Source organism: Podarcis vaucheri (genome assembly GCF_965113315.1).
Source record: "Podarcis vaucheri genome assembly, chromosome: 1".
NCBI lineage: Eukaryota > Metazoa > Chordata > Lepidosauria > Squamata > Lacertidae > Podarcis > Podarcis vaucheri.
The window spans coordinates 54503229-54524994 of NC_138759.1; the positions used below are offsets into that span (position 1 = coordinate 54503229).

Below are 21766 nucleotides of genomic sequence, written 5' to 3' on the forward strand. Positions count from 1 at the left end.
TCCCAGAACGTCTAACAAGGGCATTGCAGTTTGTATCACTGATGTTGCTTTAGATGCCAGGGGAAACACGTGCATCTTTCTTGTGCACAGGTTTCATATGGATTCGGCACTCGCATCTTGAGGCACCCTTTACACATGTCAGAATGAGAGTCTCTCTGCTGCTGCTTTCTTTTTTAGGATCTGAAGTCACCCTAAAGTTCACCCTAAAGTGAAGCACCAAGCTAACACACAGCTTAATCTTCAGGTGAAACAAAGAGTGATGGGTTCTTACATTTGGCTGGGAGGGGTGGCTGCCCAAGAATACACCGTAACTGTCAAGGAAAGATATTTTGTCTGGTGTAATCTACTTCTCTTTTTAACCCTAGAGGAAAGAAAATACGGAACGAAGAGGGTCTCATGGATGAAAGAAAAAAGGTATGTTCTACAACACTCCAAGTCTAAGGGTGGAGCATGCAAGCGTGAAGAAGAAGAGAAGAAGAGTTTGGATTTGATATCCCATTTTATCACTACCCTAAGGAGTCTCAAAGCGGCTAACATTCTCCTTTCCCTTCCTCCCCCACAACAAACACTCTGTGAGGTGAGTGAGGCTGAGAGACTTCACAGAAGTGTGACTAGCCCAAGGTCACCGAGCAGCTGCATGTGGAGGAGCGGAGACGCGAACCCGGTTCACCAGATTACAAGACTACCGCTCTTAACCACTACACCACACTGGCTCTCTTAATTGTGTGAAGGCTTCTCCTAATTTTGGTTCAAGAAATAAAGACTGTATCTCATCGATAGTGGTGGTCCTAAACAAAACTTCAGAAGTAAGGCCAAACAAGTTAAGCCAGGAGGAACTCCTATGCTCTACCCCAGATAAGGCAGCAGTGAACATGAGGCCTTTAAGAGAAGCTCATGTAGAAATGTATACCCTACACCCCATTGTCTTCTCGCTAGACCAGGTGCCTTTAACTCTGGTTCTTTGGAGCTGATCAATTCAGAGGAAGGTGGAGGATTCTAGTTAGCATCTACATTTATACCTCCACCAGAGTAAAAGACTCAGCAGATGCTTCAGATGCAAAAGAGAACTAGAGCAGCAGTTCTCCAAAAGAAGAAATTGGATTTTGTTGACAAGGAGTAACACTCAGTGTTAAACGTTGCAGATAAAAGCTGGAGAATAAGAACACCATCTGTACAAAGGGAAGAGTCTTTTTGAGTTCAAAACCCCAGTTCCTTTCAACACAGCATTTTCTCAAAGTTGAAACATTTCCAAATAGAGCTCAACAAGTCACCAGTCAGGTTACAAATAGGAAGTGCCCAAGAAGAAACTTGTGACAGTTCACTGTCAGTCTGGAATTAACTCTAGATTGGGAGATTGTGTCCTTTGAATATATTGCACAACATTAAATGCATTCTCCCACTGAAGCAGATCACTTTTGGGGTTCTTTGAATGTCAAATTTTTAAAATATGCAGTATGCACAGGAGAAAAGAGAAACTATAAGGGACTTGGTATTTTGAGTACCGCAGACTTTGAAAACACAAGGATTTGGCATCTTACAGCTGCCAATTAAATTGCTACAATTGGCAATCATGTCTTAACAGAACTGCCAGGTATGGATGTTTCTGCATTAATTTGCAATTTTTAAAAAGGATATGGATTATGGCTTAGAAATATTTCTCCCAAAATATGCATTTCAAAAAAACATCATTTGATACATTTTGAGTCAAAAACTGCCAGAATATTCTGGATGTGCAAACTTTGATGATTAACCAAGTTCCAATCGGCACATCAGTCTGGGAGATGTGAATCATATCAGATTATTATTGAAATTTACAAATAATTTGAGTTCTTCAAGTCTCTTGGCTTCCAGGTAGTAGGCTTTTGAAAGCGACAAGTCTGATGAATTATCAGGGGCCAGTATCTGCTATTATTAATTCTTGAGATGTTACAAAGATCAGATGCTTCATGTATATAAAAAAGATAAATAATAAACAAGACACCAGAAAAAAAGAATGGAAGGAGGAAATGGGAGGTGTCCATATTAATTGGAATTTGTGTTGCAAAGTTAAGTTTGATACACTAAAAATAGATACGGTTTAGCTCAATGAGAAGAATCAGTTATTAAGATGTCAACTTATCAAAGTTGATTTCCTTGACCTTGGCTATGCATATTCTTCAAATGTTATTGAACACAATACAGACTTCTTTCCCAACCAATTCATTTACCCAAAGAATTGTATAAACCATCCAATAACCAAGATCAAAAGGTGGAGTGGCCTCAGATACAAAACTGTCATGAAGCAGTATTGAATATTGACAAAAGACAGGGAATGAAGCCGGGAGAAAGGTCAGCTGAACATTTCAACACTAACACCCTGCTGAGAGGATGGCTGTTCTGGGGGGGGGGGGAGAATAAAAGGATTAAAAATGTGAAGGAAAAAAAGAGGTAAAAATCAAGAATTATGCTGTAGTGTGGGAGCGGGAGGGGGGGCAAACATTAGTCGCAAAGATAATCTATCATTTCATCTGTGATATATGAGGGAAAGGTTTTACGGTAGATAGAACCATTAGTGATTTGTTTAATGCATAAGACTTATCTTTGAATACTGCAAGAATTAGGTTACCAAGGACAAATCCTACTCCCATCCCCCACTAATCTACGCGGTCGGGAATTTAGTTTATAAGAGCAGAAGGGATGGAAACCAGTAAGTTTTGAAAAATATATTGATCTAGCGGCAATTGAGTAAAGATACATTTTCTAAAAACATATGTAGAGTCCTCTGTAGAAAGAGAAGAAGTTGAGAGTGCCCAATGACTCGTTTTGTGGTTGTTGTTTTTTGCACTAGCAACAACAAAAAAGCTGGACTATCTATGTACCCAACATCCCTCTATTTCTTTGAACATGGTCACTAAACAGAATTTCTATGAAATTATGTACTGAAAGGATTACACACCTAGGTGGGTTAACGGAAAATGGCTTAAAATACTGTTTCAGTGGTGTAAATTGAAGCCCAGGTATTCGATGCATGCTTAGTGGTCATGTAGTGAGATTAAGTAGTTTTGAGCCTTAGTGAAAAAAGTTATTCAAGATGCAGTAAGAGGAAAAATAATCTTTCAGAGTCTACAATACATGAGTTCCATAGAAATTACAAACTAACATTTTTTATGTTTAGCAGCTGTGAGAATACTTGCAGCAAAAACTTGGTACTCCTCACGAACTCTGAGTTATTAGCAATTAATAAAATACCCCACCCCCTGAATATTACACAAGATATCTGTACTCATGAAGATCATGTGCATTTCAATCCTTCATGGAGGTTTGGGATATATTTTGCTTTGGGGGGAAATGTTATAAGGACAGTTCTTGTCTTGGTAGGGGCTACAGCTAGCTACTAATACTTCTATTGGGAGCAGGTGGCACTGTGGTCTAAACCACTGAACCTCTTGGGTTTGCCGATCAGAAGGTTGGCAGGTCAAATCTGCACAATGGGGTGTGCTCCTGTTGCTCTGTCCCAGCTTCTGCCAACCTAGCAGTTCGAAAGCACAACAGTGCAAGTAGATAAATAGGTACCACTGTGGCGGGAAAGTAAACAGAGTTTCCGTGTGCTCTGGCTTCCGTCGTGATGTTTTGTTGCGCCAGAAGCAGTTTAGTCATCCTGGCCACATGACCCAGGAAGCTGTCTGTGGACAAACGCTGGCTCCCTCAGCCTGAAAGTGAGATGAGCGCTGCAATCCCATAGTCGCCTTTTTCTTCACATTACAGAACTAAACAACTGATATGCCCCAAGGGTGGCATTACATGTCTAGCAAACACTGCTCTGGGAACCTAGGCTGCTCCTTCTGCACTGCAAGGAGTGTTTGCATGCACACCCTATGATAACCAATGGAGAAGACTCCCTCCTCCAATTGCTTTTTTCTCATCTGGGTTCCCAAGTATATGTGCCACATCAAGTCAAGAGACGTTACTTAACTGGCTGCAGGAAAAATTAGTGGGTGGGGCAAAAGCCCACTAACAACTGCTCCCCTCCCGCTAGCCAGGAGAGATGCAGCAGCCCACATTTCCAGGCTCACGTTAACTAACAGATGTCTAACTTAATAGTTTCCATTACCAAATTTTGGGTTTTAATAGAGACTCTCTCTCTCTCTCTCTCTCTCTCTCTCTCTGTGTGTGTGTGTGTGTGTGTGTGTGTGAGAGAGAGAGAGAGAGAGAGAGAGAGAGAGAGAGAGAGATTTAGAATTTTCCATCCATGTTCCCCTGGTATTCTGGAACCCCAAAGTACCCCTTACCATGTTATCTTGGCCCTTCAAATACAGTCGTACTTCGGAAGTCAAACGGAATCTGTTCCGGAAGTCTGTTAGACTTCCAAAACATTCGGAAACCAAAGCACAGCTTCAGAATCCGCTGAAGAACCCGTCAGACATTCGGCTTCCAAAAATAGTTCACAAACCGGAACACTCAATTGTAACGTTCAGGAGCCAAAATGTTTGAGAACTAATACGAATGTATTTGGGTACTGCTTGTCAACAAATTATAGAATTGTAGAGTTGGAAGGAACCCTGAGGATCGTCTAGCCCAGGCATGGCCAAACTTGGCCCTCCAGATGTTTTGGGACTACAACTCCCATCATCCCTAGCTAACAGGACCAGTGGTCGGGGATGATGGGAATTGTAGTCCCAAAACATCTGGAGGGCCTAGTTTGGCCATGCCTGCTCTAGTCCAACCCTCTGCAATGCGGGAATATGCAGCTGTCCCATATGGGGATCAAACCTGCAACCTTGGTGTTATCAGCAACATGTTCTACTATGGTGGTTAAGTATATCAAGGGTGTGTAGAAGGTAGACTGTTTCATTTTTTTCAGATAAATTTTTATTGGTTTTTCATTGGTTATACATATATACAATCTAGATTACATAAGTTGCATATAACATAGCCATTACAAGAGTCATATATATATTACACAATTATTTTGGGCTCCGCCGAGCCTCGGACTTCCCTTCACTTCGTTGGTAAGTATCTAAAGTCACGTGTTTTATCTCCTTTACATATTCTGTTAGAGTTATTCTAACCCTGCCAGAGTCATCAAAGTTCTACACTTGTCTCTTATATACGTCAGATATTTGTTCCAATTTTCATGAAACTTCTGGTCATCCTGGTCTCTTAATCTTCCTGTTATTCTAGCAGGTTCAGCATAATTTATCATCTTGATCTGCCAGTCATTTATAGTAGGTATTAACTCCATTTTCCAACTTTGAGCTAGCATAGTTCTAGCGGCTGTTGTGGCATATAGAAACAGATTTTTGTCCTCTTTTTTGATTTCCTTGCCGACTATTCCTAGCAGGAAATCTTCAGGCTTTTTGGGGAAAGTATACTTAATTTTTTTAAAAAGTTCGTTGTAAATCAGTTCCCAAAAGCCTTTTACTTTACTGCATGTCCACCACATGTGATAGAACTCACCATCCCCCTCTCCACATTTCCAGCATTTCTTAGTCTTCAGTTTATAAATCTTAGCCAATTTCACTGGCGTGAGGTACCACCTATAAATCATTTCCCAAAGGTTCTCCCTTAGTGCTGTACACGCCGTGAATTTCATATTTACATTCCACAACTCTTGCCACTTTACAAAGTCAATATTGTGACCGATATCTATAGCCCATTTTGTCATGGCCTCCTTTACCTCTTCGTCTTTTGTATACCAATCCAGTAAGAGGTCATACAGACTGTTTCTAGTAGACTTAGCGCTGGAATTATTGCAAGCAGTCCTGGGACTCTGTAACTTTTGGTCTGCTCCTTCAAGGAACTTAAAGATACGTATGGTCACTTAATTATGGCATGGTTAGTATTTGTTAGGTTATCATGAACACACATTCCTCCTTTGTAAATTTAACCTGTTTGTAAAGGATTATAGTTTATGAAGCGTAGCCCAAGTGAGACTGATCAGCCAATCTCTTGTTGAATCAACTTAAGTGTTTTTACACTCTGTTTATCACGAAACAAGCAGGAAATGAAAAAATTGCCTGTTTGCCCAGGAGATTTTTATCGAGCTTTATCTAGCTCACTGCTAGATTTTTCCCATGATTGTGTACAGCGGTATTACAATTTAAGTTAGTGTACTGGGCAAACTTTATTTTAAACACAATTTGTTGGGCTTTAATCTAAAATCAGCTGTGTATACAGTCATTTATGCAGATAAGGACAAAAAACGAGCTCCCGTTCTCTGTTAAATATAAGATTATAAAGATGTTGTAAGTTTGTCTTAGATGTCCATCTGACACCAGATATACTCTTAGCAGAAAGGAAGGAAGGAAGGAATCAATATGTTTAAATGAGAGAACTGTACCAGGGCTTTGCTGATCCTGAAAACAGGTTAGCACAGGCAGACTGCAAAGCTTGTTCTTTAAGTCTGTAATTCTCTGCTAGAAGTAACTGAGCCTCAGTGTCATCAGCCCAGTATAGTGGAACACTCTGGCCATAGAGATTCAGCAGGCACCTTCTGCTTCAACTAATAAATGCCTACTGAAAACACTTCTATTCTATCAGGCTTATTAAGAATACATCTTTCCATAAAAGCCATCTGATTTTAACTTTTTTTATATGGTTTCCATTGCACACTTTTATGTACAGTTGTTGCGAACCACTTTGATATTTTCTTTATGAATTCGTGGTAAAAGGTAAAGGTACCCCTGCCCGAACGGGCCAGTCTTGACAGACTCTGGGGTTTGTGCGCCCATCTCACATCTATTGGCCGGGGGCCAGCGCTGTCCGAAGACACTTCCGGGTCACGTGGCCAGCGTGACAACGCTGCTCTGGCGAGCCAGAGCCGCACACGGAACGCCGTTTACCTTCCCGCTGGTAAGCAGTACCTATTTATCTACTTGCCCCCGGGGGTGCTTTCGAACTGCTAGGTTGGCAGGCGCTGGGACCGAGCAGCGGGAGCGCACCCCGCCGCGGGGATTCGAACCGCCGACCTTTCGATCGGCAAGCCCTATTCGTGGTATATAGTCTTAAATAAAATAAAATAAATAAAATTGCTGCTCCTCTTGGCACTAATCTGTTGCATCCTGCAAATAGAAACACACTGACTACAGGAAAAAATCCATTCAGCAGTGCACTGATTATAACCACACATGTTGTGGCTGGATGTCAAACTGCAATTATTGCAGAGAACAGCCAAGGACTTGATTAAAAATTGGCTAGCCGGTAATTTGGCTCAGCTTGTCTCAAATAGGGAGCACACAATACCCAAAAGCACTTAATGGAATCACACTATACAATTAGTTGCATTTCCCCAGCCTCTCGCTGTTTCTTCTTTTTTAGCATTTGCTAGTACTATACAGGCAAACAGGTCAAGACAGGCTTTAATTACATCCAAGGAGGGTTAAATAATTAAACGAGTAGTTTCTCCAAGTGCCCAAGACTCCGATTTTAATAAAGCCAAGAACCTTTGCAGGAGTGTCAGGAAAGTTTAGTCATCCAACAGGCATCTTGATCATAGGTACCACTTAGCTAGTCCAATCGGGGCATTTCTATAGTCTGCAAAGTCTTTTTGGTACGAAACTGTGCACACACAGTTATTTGGGTTGAGCACTGCTGCAGAAAGAAGCATCCCAGCCCACTGTACAGAGGGCTCTGAGTTTGTTCAGATTTCAGCTGAAAACCAATGTCTTCTTCTACCTTTGGTAGAAATGGAGATACTGAGCTACCACCTGGTACTGTTGTGGGAAGCAGATTAAGTGATTCAGATTCAATATGGTTTGGATGCAATAAAGGGTTGTTATCTTAGAAATAGAATTAACTTATGACAATCGAGTTTGGGAGATCTTTGGAGAGAGGTAGAACAGTCTTTATAAGAAGGGTTCTTTCTCCAATATTAGATGCCAGTTCTGCTGTTAGGATACAGTTGCTCCCGCCCGCACTCAACTTAAAAAACAGATCCCCCAGATTCTGAATCCAAATACTTACAAAGAAAAGGAGGTTGAAGAGGAAAAGGAAGTACTTTGTGACTTTCAGGCAGCCAGACCCCATCTTCTCTTTTTTATAGAACCTGGGTGGAAAACAGACAGCCATATGAGCATATATCCTTTACAGCATCGCAACTTGACTGTGGTCTGGAAATTGTAAGAAATATTTTACCAGAATCTCCCCTCCCACACCACCCCCTCAGAAAGCAAAGCATTTCAACAGAATACTTCTCTGACGAGCTGTTTCCTTAGCAGGGGAGAATACGGGGGGGGGGGTCAGGCAGAACTCAGTTCCAGCACATCTCAAGTGCGTGCCATTGTCATTATAAGAGAACAAGTGAAGCGTTCATTGTGAGTTCCGGCACCTCTTTTTCTAGAAAAACCACACTGGGGCAATATATATGTATAGGTTTGTCTTATTCACTGTTTTTGCCAGTTCCAGTCTGTAGTTCACCAAACTAGCCCCATCCATCAAAGGAACCACTTTCCATCTGGTTGGTTGGCTACTGAAAGAACAAAACGTTGGTCAAAAGGAGCCTTTGGCCTGGAGCACCAGGGCTCTTCTGATCTTTTCAGTGAAGCACCATCTGCACCTCAGGCAGTGGCGTAGCGTGGGGGGTGCAGGGGGGGCCGGCCGCACCGGGCGCAACATCTGGGGGTTAGGGTTAGGGGGCGCAAATCCACGGGTTAGGGGGCACAAATTACTTGCCTTGCCCCGGGTGCTGACAACCCATGCTACGCCACTGACCTCAGGTACAGATATTTCAGAGCCAGTTTAGAAACCTCCTAATATTGGAGACACCAGAGATTAAGGATGCTTCCACATGAGGCATTTACTGTGGAATGTTGGGAACCCCATGCTCTGTTCACTACTTTTTTCAGGACGCTGGCAGGACACCATCGTGAAATCACCTTCCTCCCATATTTTCGCCCTTTACTTTCTGTTTCTTTTCAGAACTCAGAAAAAGAACACAACTTCACTCACACACAAACACACAGATGTGCAATCTTCCCAAATGTAGATCAGTCATAGCGAAGCAAACCCACAGATTTTCAGGTGGACAGCATTTTCTGTATTAGTACTTCTAGCCATTTCCTTTATCTATGGTCTGTCATTCTCATATAGGAGTGAACTCACAGTTTAACCTTTTTCCCTTCTAGGTGGCATTGCCTTTCAGTCAGTTACTTTTCTGTCGCCTAAACTGCAGCCACCAGCAAGGTCCTTAATCTTGGGACTGCAGCAGCAGGGAGCCCTTAATCCCTTTCTCCCTCAGATAATGGCCTAAATGAAGCCATCTTTTCCCTCAACATTAGGTCCTAGAGAAAGGGGCAGTGCCCATTTAGGTACAAGACCCATTTTAGGTACAAGGCTTATCTGCTTGTGGCAGATAAGCACCAACTGTGTGCCTCTATGCTAGCCAAATCTGGAAGCCACCAATATTGGGTCTCATATATGGTCCTTCATGTAGCGCGCGCACACACACTACTGTTTACATGATCCCATAGAAGAAATAGCAGTGGCAGCCTCAAGAAAACTATATTTGACAGCAATCACAAGCTAGTCAGCCTTTTGCTCACCATTAAACATGGGTGTATGAAACATAGGCGTAGCCAGGGGGGCGGGAGGCAGCTGCCCCCCCATCAAGTAAAACAATATAAATACTTAACTAACTGGCCAATCACGTCAGTCTTGTCCCCCCCCCCCAAGTCCCATGCTATGAAACAGCAGATATTTCACCTGGTGTTACATCTGTGGTGGCTAAAAGCTTCTGAATGACAATATCACCCAGGATTCTTTACTAGAGTTACCCATATTTAGCAGAGGGGAATTGGAAATTCAGCAGAAATCCAATGTAGAAGCCAGTCTAGTTTAACACCTGGAGCTAATTCTAAATATGCAAACTATGTGCAAACTTTGTATGCACATTTTAATAAGACAAGAGATATTTAAACACCAGGTGTGCAATCCAAAAGGGAGAATTAATAGTGCCGCAAAGACAGAAAAGGCTTGGAAATGTTCCACTTTGGACAGAAGTCCAAGAAAAGAATTCTGCTTTGCCCTGTTCTGGCCTGCTGTACTTTACCATCACCAAATATAAGCAGATATGCCTGGGCATGAGTATGCAGAAGGAGAAAGCTTTTTCGAAAATGGAAGAATTGATGGCACACAAACATATTGCAGTACAGTATCTTATGTCAATACTTTCAGGTAGGAACAAGAATTGGTGGGTAGGGGGAGCCAAAGAGATATTGTGTGCTTGCCTCACCTATCCTAGTGGAGACTTTCACTTTCCTCAATGAGTTGTTGCCTCCTCCAATACAGGAAGCAAGGTGACAATTCTCATAAAAACTAGTGTCGAATAAATAGCATTTGACAACATCCTTAATGATCTTATCTCACAATGCAACAGGAAATAGGTTGGACAGACTTAAGAGCTGCCTGCAGAAGATCTGCTCAGAGCTTCCTCACAGTGGGATTGCATTCAGAACAGAGCAAGTTATTCTGTTTCCAGTCTAAAGCCTGCATTTAATCTTATTAAGATATTTAGGTCAGTACTGAGATCAGGGTGGAAGTGGAGCATCATTCTAAATGGATAGCTCTCGCTAACCAGCAGCAGTTCTCAAAAAATTATCAGCTCTGTGGGGGAGAAGAGATGCTGCTTCCTGTGGAAAACTGAAAGTTAGAAAATGGATGTTTAGTCCTGAAACTGTGAGGAGTGTGTGCCCGTTCTTCCATCATGTCCCAAGCGGAAGCCCCAGGACCTCACAAGCCTGCTGAGAGTCACCCTTAACTCAGTAGGATATTAAGAAGCTGACTTCAGCACTCGGGAACAAAGAAAGCAACCTTAGGCCTCAAACTATTTGTCCATCTAGCCCAATATTATCTGTTCTTTATGGGCGGCAGATATCTTTCTGCAACCACCTCCTACCAAAACCTTTTTAACCAAGGGTGCACCAGAGCAGCCTTTCTCAACCTGTGGGTCCCCAGATGTTGTTGGACCACAACTCCCATCATTCCTAGCTAGCAAGGCCAGAGCTCAGGGATGATGGGAGTCGTAGTCCAGCAACATCTGGGGACCCACAGATTGAGAACTGCTGCACCAGAGGATCTGACCTGGACTGTACTACTGAGCTGCAGACTCTATCAAGAGATTCTCTTTAAAAGTAGAAGGGTCATCCATCAAAAGCAACATGGAAGTCAGTTCAAGACTGCCCCAGGTGCACTTGCTGGAAGCCATTATTCGGGAAATATCTCCACTGTGGAGTAGGGGTGGAAGGCAGGACTCTTGGCTTGCTGACAAAGGTAGTCCCATATCAGATCAATACGGTGTACTTCACAACATTGAAAGCACCCTTTCGTTGTTCAAGCACACGCCTAAACAGCACTACTCTCAACTGCATGCCCATTACTGTGTTAACAAAAAAACTGCATTTATTTGTATGTTACATATATGGATGCCACCAAACATAAGCTATTCCAGCAGACTGCAGCCGAGGGAGAGATGGGAAGGAAGGCCATTCCATTGGTTCTGCTGAAACAACAGATAGATTTGGCTCCTCTTCCCTCTGAACCGTTGCCAATCTACCTGGCTATTGGTGCTCAAGTTTGCCTTTCCCCCTCTTCTCTCCTCACCCCTTTTTTCCTTGTGTGATTGTTTCATTTTCATTGATCGTCTGTTAAGCCCGCTCTGGTAGCCTTCTGGCTAAAGGATGGGGCAAAAAGGCTTAAAATAAATAAATAAAAGTTACGCGTGAGAAGCAGACAAATACAAAAGTCAATTTACACTGACGAGCTGCAGATATTCAGAGAACATGCTTTTCTTCCTATGAGAAATTGCCGGAGTAGGAAATTCATGAGTGCTATCCTCAGAATTGCCATTTCAGATCAGAGCAAACATAGTTGGTCAGTTTTTCCCTTCAGCAACTTTTTTTACCAAACACAAGGATTAGAGCTAGATCTTTGGGGCCAAGCTCACAGACAGTTACAAGTGGTAAGTCCAGACATCTTCTACACTTTGAGAATGGTCCTTTCTTCAAGTGTTTACCCTCACTCTATTCCTTTTCTAAACAGAAAAGGTTTTCCTACAGCTCCCCAATGCTATGATGTAGCTATCAAGCATTATTTTCTTGCCGAGGGGATATAGTCATCAAATTAAAATATACACTGTCACATTTAAGAGAGAGGAGGAAGGTATAGGAGAGATATACATGCAGAACATTATCTTAGTTTATAAAGAAAACAGGCTTCCTCTTGTTTGTTTGTTTTTAAAAAATCTAAGAACAAAAAGAGTCTATTCACAAGGTTTCAAACGCATTATTAGAGCTGGGTGAAATTTCCCTGCAATCATTGAACAAAGATCAGTCATAGCATAAGAATTCCATGTCCATATAGGCAGTGATGTGCAGAAAACCTTCCACAGAAAAATGTGCAAGGTCCATTTATGGGAGAAGATTTGAGAGAGCAGCATACATCCAAAATCCTAGGGAGCTACAGGAAGCTACTTTATGCTAAGTCAGACCATTGGTGAGGATTGCCTACAGCAACTTTTGCCAACCTGATGCCCTCCAGATGCTTTGAATGGCCACTCCCACATGCTTGATGGAGGTTGGAAGGGAGGCGTGATCCAAAACATCTGAAGGGCACCAGGTCAGAGAAGGCTGGTTTACAGTGACTGGCAGTGGCTCTCCAGGGTTAGAGGCAGAGGGCATTCCTAGTACTACCTGGAAAGATCAGGGATTGAACCCAGTACCCTTTGCATGCAAAGCAGATGCTCAGCTCTTTTGTCTACTCCCAGAGTTGAAGCAATAAGCAAAAATGTAGTAAACCAAAAGTAAGTAGTACAGTTAGATTGGGAGGGGGAGGGAAGCACTAAGAAAATTTCATCGATCATTTTAAAGATTGGGAATATAAAGTGCTACCTGAAGGAGCGTCTCCACCCCCTTCATTCAGCTCAGACACTGAGGTCCAGCTCCAAGAGCCTTCTGGAGGTTTCCTCCCTATGAGAAGTGAGGTTCCTTCAGGCAGAGGGCCTTCTTGGTAGTGGCGTCCGTCCTGTGGAACGCCCTCCCATCAGATGACAAGGAAATAAACTGCTATCTGACTTTTAGAAGACATCTGAAGGTAACCCTGTTTAGGGAAGTTTTTCATATTGATGTTTTATCGCTTTTTATTATTATTGTTAATATTCGTTGGGAGCTGCCCAGAGTGGTTGGGGAAACCCAGCCAGATGGGCGGGGTATAAATAAATTATTTATCATCATCATCATCATCATCAATGTTACAGTAATTCCAGAGCTGTTTTGGCGAGAGAAACCAGTTTTGAGAGGCATATTTATTTCATTTCAGCTAACCAGGATTGCCTTTGTATGCCCACAATTCTTCTAACTGGAACCGGCACCAAATATATTTCACCTGGAAAGGCAGAGCATCAGCTAAGGATTTTCCCTCTCCTAATCAAACTTGGCAGAAGGAGGAAGGAGCCATTGTGTCTGTGCAGCCTACTGGCAATCAATTAAAAACAATTGACAGGTTTGAAGCAGATGAATAAAGCTTTGATCTCAGATCAGTTAAGAATATTTTTTTTTTAGCCTTGTGAATTCTGATAGGTACAGATAAGTTCTTGGAGTATTCAGCCAGACTGCCCTGCCAGTACAGGTATTTTCTAATTGCCGGCATTTCAAAAAGCACATCTTCTTTCATCCAAGAAGTTAAATAAGAGAGGAAAGAAGTGCAACTTGGGTAAGTTCTTTTTCCTAGCAAGGCTGGTACATAGTGCAACCAAGGGAGTGCTATTTATAAAAGCAAGATTACTTGAGGTTCCTGACTTGAACCTGTTTTAACAGACTTGTTCATTGTACATTTTAATTATGGATTTCGTAGAATTGTAGAGTTGGGAGTATTTTTCAAATGATGTGATGAAATTGTTTTGCTGTGTGTTTTAACTATGTGCAGCTATGTTTTTATAATCGGTTTTATACTTGTAAACTGCTCAGAAGGAGTTTTGGCAAGTCAGTTGCAGAGATATAAATAAATAAGGAATCTTGATAAACTAAGCAGACTTTGCCGGCCCCAGATTCCAGAATCTACCATGCAGAAGCAGAAAGGAAGATGGCAACAGACTACTTTGCCTGGAACAGTGAAAAGGTCATTTAAAGGATTCCAACTTTAGGCTTCTCTTAAAGTCTCTGGAGAGAAGGATTATTGAAAGCAGTGAACCTAACCACTGGAAATTCATACAAGCAAGCAAGGTCTTAGGTCAGTGGTTTACAATCAGCATGCCACGGCACCCTGGGGTGCCTTGAATGATGGTCAAGGGTGCCGCAGGCAACACTGGCCTCTGTCCCTCTTTCCATTCCTCCCTCCTTTGCTGCCTTCTCCCATCTCTGCCTCCCAAAGGTTTGCACAGCTGTTTATTGCAGCAGCCCTGGCTACAAGCTGCCCAGGTGAATGGTGCCTCTGGGGCTGGCCAAGGGGTGCTGTTTGCCAGGAGCTGAGGCGGCCTCAGAGTAAGCAAGCAATTGAGCGAGGGAGCCCAGCCAGCCAGTCCACCAGCCTCTGATGTTGGGAATGGACGAACAAGTGGGAGGCTGGGCAGGCAAGCCGGCAGGTGCTGCACTGGCCTTTCTTGTGCTTCTTGTGTGCAAGGCCTGCCTGAGTGCTGAAGGGGAGCCTTTCCACCATGCAGACCCAACAGCACCTGCTGCTGCCACTGCTGCCTCCCAAGGTAAGGTGCTGGCCTCACATTCACCTTTGGCCAGTCTCCATTGGGCGGGCTGTGGGCATCTTCTTCCCAGGCCCCTGTGGGGCAGTGTGAGGAGGCCTCTCTCTTTGGGGCAGCTCAGAGACCAGGGGTGGCAGCAGTGACTGCCCAGGGGACTCCCAATGAGAGGGGAGAGGAGAGGAGGCTGAGGGAATCCTCCACAAGGGAGGGAGTTTGAAATAGGTACTGCAGGCAAGGGGAGACATAACTGGGCTCCTGAGCCCCACAGGGGTGCCACAGAAAGGATGTAGTTGGTCAAGGGAGCCGTGGACTCAAAAAGGTTGAAAACCTCTGTCTTAGGTCTTCCTAAACAGTGGTCTTCTTGTTAAGGGCAGCAGGAGGAAAACTTGTGACTCATTTAGTATAGTTCTGTAATGTGACCCCAAGTAGTCATTCAGCAGAGCCATGTAACATGAGCTTAAGCAGCCTTCCCTTTGGCTGAAAGATACCTGAATAAAGGCCGGTACACCACATTCTACTATCCTACTTCTTCCCCCAGCCCAAAAAACCTATACAAGGGAAAGAGCTGTAAAAAGATACTATGGGAAAGAGAAAGAAAGCTGTGAGGAAATTCACTGCTTCTCTTCTCACTGGGAAAAGGATGATGTGTGATTTTCAAAAGCCTCTTCTGACTCTCCTCCTTACAAACCACCTCTGGGGAAACCTATTAAACAAAGCCACAACAAGCTCCAATCAGTATTTCCATCTTCTGTTTGCAGCGTTAATTGACAACCCCCAACTCCTTCAACACACACAAATAGAAAAGCTCAATTTTTGAGCTTCACATACACACCCTGTTTTGCAAGAACTGCCGCACATGGTGTATCACTAGGGTTCAGTTCACTTTCATGAGCATAAACCTCACGCTAATAGAGTTATATGCCTGAAGGAGTCAGCACTTCCATGACCAAGACACATGACCTCTAGTCTACAGCTGATAAGTGGTGCTATGCTAAGAATGAAGCTTCTGCTAGTAGAATGGTTGTTATATGAGTGGCTGGCACCAATGGGTATCACCCTAAATTTAAAGAAATCATCCCAAAAATCTACCCTGTCCCATATAGAATTTTACCTGTTTTCAGTTATTATTAATTTTGGTATTTATTTGATTTGATTCAAATGAGGTACAGTCATACCTCGGGATGAATACGCTTCAGTTTAAATATTTTCGGGTTGCGCTCCGCGGCGACCAAGAAGTAACGGAGCGCATTACTTCCGGGTTTCGCCGCTTGCACAGACTCTCAAAATGACATCACGGGCATGTGCAGAAGCGGCGAAACGTGGCCTGCGGAGTCGCGTCTTACATTCACTTCAGGATTCGAACGGGGCTCCAGAATGGATCCCATTCGCATCCAGAGGTACCACTGTACACGTGTAGTCCCGAGTCTCAACCTTCACAGCTTGTCACCCCTGATTAGATATTCTGGCCTAGTCAGACAATACACAACGTTATTTTAGGAAGCCGGCATAACACGACTACAATAACAGAGAATGCAGCATGTGATGCCATTCTGAGGTTCAGGTCTAACAGCATTTACTGCATTCCTGTTGGCATTCCTCAGACACTTGGGTAGTTCAAGGTATATTCACCCGAACGTAGCTATAATTTCAAAAGTGCTCATAGTGACACAGAGCTTCTTCACCTTGTAGCACTGCTGTGCCCCCACTGGGTCTGACAGTGGCAAAATGAGTCAAGAGCAACGCACAGGTTTGTACAGGCTTATTGCCAAGATCTAGTAGCAGAAATAGTATCCTTTAAGAACAGACTTCCGGCTTCCTTCCTTTGCTGAAATGGAGAACAACTTCAAACTGGATCAGAGACATGGTTATAGAACTGCCCCCTGCTGGAGCCACATTAGTTTACTGCGAGCATGTAGCATTGCTGGGGGGGGGCAGGATGGCCAACATGATAACCATCCATTGCCCATCTCTTCCCCATGTCTCCTGCTTCTTCCATGCACCACAGGCACCCAGTCTTACCCTATGCTTGTTTTTGCACAGAACTTCCACCTGATTCAACGGAGCATCTCCCATGTGACAAAACAGACAACAGCAGCCTTTCTTCTTCTTCATCGCTAATATCTCATGCTTTGTCAAGCAGCAAGAGGAAAAAAACATGGGTTGTGCCTTCCCTGCTCCGCTGCTCAGAATTTGTGGCTCTCTTTGCTTTCTTGCAGGTTTGTCATTTTCTGAGCTGGAGCTACTCTCAAAGAGTGACTAATGTCAGCACACACAGTTACAGAAGGTTAGTCAGGTAAGAAGAAGGCAAAGGAAAATCACCAACAGCTGCTTCCTGCTTTCTACACAGTACTAGAATATGTCACAAAGGCTGATGTATGGTCCCAGCATTATGCACCTAGGGATGGAGCCATGAGAATTTACTTGCCATGTAAACAAACTGAACAGTTCTCTCAGGCCAACACAGGCACAGTTTTGTGGGTACACTTCATCACAACAGGGGGTGGCCAGTATGGTGACCAACCCACAGGCTTTGAGGGCAGAGACGTTAGAAGCTGATGAATAATTCCCCACTGAGAACTCTGCCTCACATCCACCATGTAAAAGCCTAAGGAAAGCCATGCTAGATCAGCTAGAGGCCTATCTAGCCCAGGATTCTGTCCTCACAGTAGCCAACTAGACACACTGTGTCCAACTAAATACCCAAAAGCATGATTTGAGTGCAATAGCATTTTCCTGCTCATGATCCCCAGCAACAACTGTTCAATAGATATATGTGAAATGACCATAGAATGCCTTTCTCATCCCAACAGAGCAAGTTTCATATGTTTTAAGAAATGGAACAAATCTTGTTCCTGGGTTAAACGGATTAAATGAGGTGAAAACCATTGGAAGTTCCCCCATTGAGGCAGGAAGACAATACAGATTTGTTCAGTCATGTGTGCTATTATAGTCAACCAGTGTTAGAAACTCAGAAATATGATCTAATCTAATTGCCAAATGGCACCTCAAACCTGGGTCATGGTTGCCAAAATGGAATGTCTAGATGCCTTTTTTTGCAATGGAGGTGGTTGTTGTTGTTTGTTTCATTTCTATACCACTTTATATTTTAAAGAACAAATCTCAAAGTGGTTTACGACACATTAAAACATCAAATAAAACAACCCAGAATTAAACAAATTCAAGCTTCAAAGAAAATATTTCAGATCCTTCTCTAGATGACATTTTACTTTCCACAATCGCCTACCTGGCATCTAGAGATCTCCACATGGTCTCAATTGGACCCATGCCAGTTGCAAAACGTGTCTGGTGCCTGACTAATTTCTAACACTGTTCAGCCAACCAAATCAACAGTCAAATCAACAGGTTAGATAAGACAGCAATCTATGTTTGGGTTTGTTTGTAAAAGCTTATAAAAACTGCAGTACCGTTTTAGATGAGGCATCCCAACCGCCTTCTCTCACCTACATAGGAGGGAGTGCCTCTAAGGCAGGGGTGCCCAACCTGTACCCCTTGGCCTAATTTCATACAGGTAGCAAGGAACAGCTTGTGGAAAGTGAGTGGCAGAAAGAGAGGAGGGAGCCCCCTCCATCTTTTGCTCAGGCTCTAGCAAACTACCCCAGAGCAAATACAGCTCTTGATAACCCTGATCTAACTTGCCAGTGGCAACGTATGCATACTTCATCTAAGAACTGCAAGTTTAAGCTGATTGTCCAAGTCATGGGTAGGCAAACTAAGGCCCGGGGGCCAGATCCGGCCCAATCAGCTTTTAAATCCAGCCCACAGACGGTCCGGCAATCAGCATGTTTTTACATGAGTAGAATGTGTCCTTTTATTTAAAATGCATCTCTGGGTTATTTGTGGGGCATAGGAATTTGTTCATATTTCCCCCCCAAAAAAAAAAATAGTCCAGCCCCCCATAAGGTCTGAGGGACAGTGGACCAACCCCCTGCTGAAAAAGTTTGCTGACCCCTGGCCAAGTGATAATGGCATCAATAAAGGCTTGCAGTCCCATCCACACTTTGCTTGGGAGCAAGTGCCATTTGCATTCATGGAAGCTTACTCCCAGGAAACAGGCATTAGAGATTGCACTGTAAGTTGATCCTACACTAGGGAGCTATTTGATTTTGAGTAAGCTAGAGATAAAAAGCAAGCAGCATGGGTGAAGATAAAGGGGATCAATAAGAAGCAGCTAATGGCGCTGCAGCATATTAAGTGACTTAGCACTGCTATTTCACCTCCAAGTGCTGCAACAGGAAGCCATTTTTTTCAAAGAACTACTGGAGAGAGAGCACCAGAGGGAGAGGTATGCTGCTCTGTTTCATAAGCATGCTACACCTTCCTATTACCTGCAGGGAGCTAATGAGCAGTGGCAGAATTAATGACCCTTTTGTTTACTAACAGCAGTCAGCACATTCCCTAGAGGCCATCTTCCGTGAAGACTCCATCTAGCGATCAGGTTAAGTTTGTCACCTATACTCAACTGGGTGTGCATGGTCAACGTTAACATTATCTAAGGGCGATGGATTTATGCAGCTGCAGCACGTTGCTGTTTTGTAATTAAAAGTGTGCCCTGACACGGTTATTTCATCACCTACCAATCCAAGAGCGCAACAAGGCCTAGCTTGCGAAGTCAGCTGCAAAGCAAAACTCTAAAGCCATAAAGATTGAGGCAGCTCTTGACAATTATGAAGCTGGAGATTTTTCTTATAAGAATGTACATCTTCTCTAGGAGAGCTTTTTTACTACACTACTGGGGCAATAGGTTTTAGTTTCTAAAATCAGAATTTCCTGCCAGCACTGATGATACATGAAAGAAAAGGTAAAAGACCAGCACAGGTAGTTAATCCTGGGATTATTTCAGATTGCTGCTGCTGCAGGGTGTTTCATTTGTTATTTATCCAATAAAGGTAAAGGTACCCCTGCCCGAACGGGCCAGTCTTGACAGACTCTGGGGTTTGTGCGCCCATCTCACTCAAGAGGCCGGGGGCCAGCGCTGTCCGGAGACACTTCCGGGTCACGTGGCCAGCGTGACAAAGCTGCATCTGGCGAGCCAGCGCAGCACACGGAACGCCGTTTACCTTCCCGCTGGTAAGCGGTACCTATTTATCTACTTGCACCCGGGGGTGCTTTCGAACTGCTAGGTTGGCAGGCGCTGGGACCGAGCAGCGGGAGCGCACCCCGCCGCGGGGATTCGAACCGCCGACCTTTCGATCGGCAAGCCCTAGGCGCTGAGGCTTTTACCCACAGCGCCACCCGCGTCCCTCATTTATCCAATAGCCTTACACAAAAACTTATTTTGTCATCTCACTGCATAACTCAGGCCCTTTTCAGGGATTATTCACCCAGTTTACCTCTCTTGGTGAAACCAATTTGGGGATAGCTTTGACCCTCCCATCATGGCAATCACCTGTAAACCTCTTGTTTCACACATATTCTTCATGCAGCCCTAGGGCTGCATAAATCCAAAGTGATTTAACTGTGTGAACTGGCTGTCAGAATGCTGTTATTACAGACTAGCTTCACTACCTAGTAAAACATGTTTGTTAAATTTAACAAGTATTGTATTTACAAATTGCCACTCACCAGAGCCTAACAGACTCTACTTTGCAACCTTTTCAGGCGCTAGTAAAGTCAAACTTGAGACATGATGAATCAGTTACACAACTGCTTTGGCATACAGCAATTTTGCAAGGTGCTTTTTAATTTTTTTTTTTTTTGCTTCTTTTTGTCTTTGAATTAAGAACAAAAGACGTGGAAGTGTCAAAATACAGCTAGCAGTTTAAGAGGAACGTTCACCAACTAGTTCAGTGTGATTGGGGATTCAAGATTGGAAACTATGTTTTAACATCTCAAAAGACAGTCACTTTCAAATAGTCATTAATGAACATGTTTTTTAGTGCAGAGGAAGCACATTTCTGAAAAGGTGCAGCCTAACAGAAGTGTCATATAGATTCAAAGATTTGTTCCTATCACATCTAATTTGGCACAGCAGTTCAGGTCCCTCAAATGTTGCCTTTGTGGGTTATTACAAGTCTGTTCTCCTGTTCGGACTGGACTGCCACATGGTCTACTCATTTCAGCAGCAATTCTTTCAGAAAGTTTCATCATGAGAACGGCCAGCATAAATTTATACGGATCTCAATTTACATTCATAAAAGCAATACTACTGAAGTCATCTTGGTGGAATTGGTTTCAATATAGAATGCGGGGGGAGCAATGATTTCATAGTATGCTATCTGCTGTCAATCACAGAACACCAGGGCAGCTCAGTCTCCAATGGGGAAAAGGAAGTCAGTGCCATGCAGAGACAAATGTCTTCTTGTTCAACCCAGCCTGCTCCTTACGAAGTTATGTACAAGCGCGCTTGAGATATCCTGCCGAAGACTGAAATCCACCCACACTCAAAAAACCTGTTATCCCCTAGCACTGCATGCTAGCAATTCACCTGGTTACACATATGCAGAGCAAATAAAAAGACATCCCAGAGCCATTAGTCTTGAACAACAGATGCCACAACCTTCTTTCCATTGAACCAGGGATAGCCAAATAGCACAGATCCCAAAGGAACTCTATCTGGTCCCCAGTGTCCCTACCAAATTTCAAATGAGGAATCTTAAAGCGTTGCTCTGTTTCACTTGGTATCAAAGCAGTGATTCTTCGTGTGTACTTTAGCTACTGTACATTAGCACCACACATAAGCAGTCATGGTTTCCGCCCACCCAAGAATTCTGGGAGCTGTAGTTTGCTAATGGTACTGAGAGTTGTTAGAGGATCTTTATTCTCATTCCTGAACTACAATTCCCAGAGTTCCCTAAGAAGAGGGGTTGATTGCTAAGCCACCCTAGGAATTGGAGCTGTGGGAGGATAAGTGTCCCCTAACAACTCTGAGCACCCTTTAAACTACATTTTCAAGAATTATTTGGGGGAAAGCCATGACTGAAGTAGTATCATAGTGCTTAAAATGTATAGTCTGAATGTGTGTTCTCATACTTTCTGCTCATTCTCATCATTATGGCAAAGAAAGACAACACACAGCCAATTTTTGGGAAGGCAATATCACTCTACAACTCATCTACCCCTATGGTATATTGGGTTATAACAAGG

The 21766-nt window shown here is 43.4% G+C and overlaps 1 protein-coding gene and 1 long non-coding RNA gene across 3 annotated transcripts in view; one reads left to right on the plus strand and one right to left on the minus strand.

The window, feature by feature from the left end:
* LOC309535004 overlaps positions 1-21766 on the plus strand; it is a 654277-nt gene that overhangs the window by 104313 nt on the left and 528198 nt on the right. The window lies entirely within an intron of this gene.
* The window catches only part of CD82 (CD82 molecule), a 71880-nt gene that overhangs the window by 24978 nt on the left and 25136 nt on the right, over positions 1-21766 (minus strand). For both annotated transcript variants that reach the window (XM_082226497.1, XM_082226498.1), the window contains one exon: positions 7942-8023. In XM_082226497.1, coding sequence (XP_082082623.1) covers positions 7942-8004 — 63 coding nt within the window. In that variant the 5' untranslated portion in view covers positions 8005-8023. The remainder of the gene's footprint in view (positions 1-7941; positions 8024-21766) is intronic.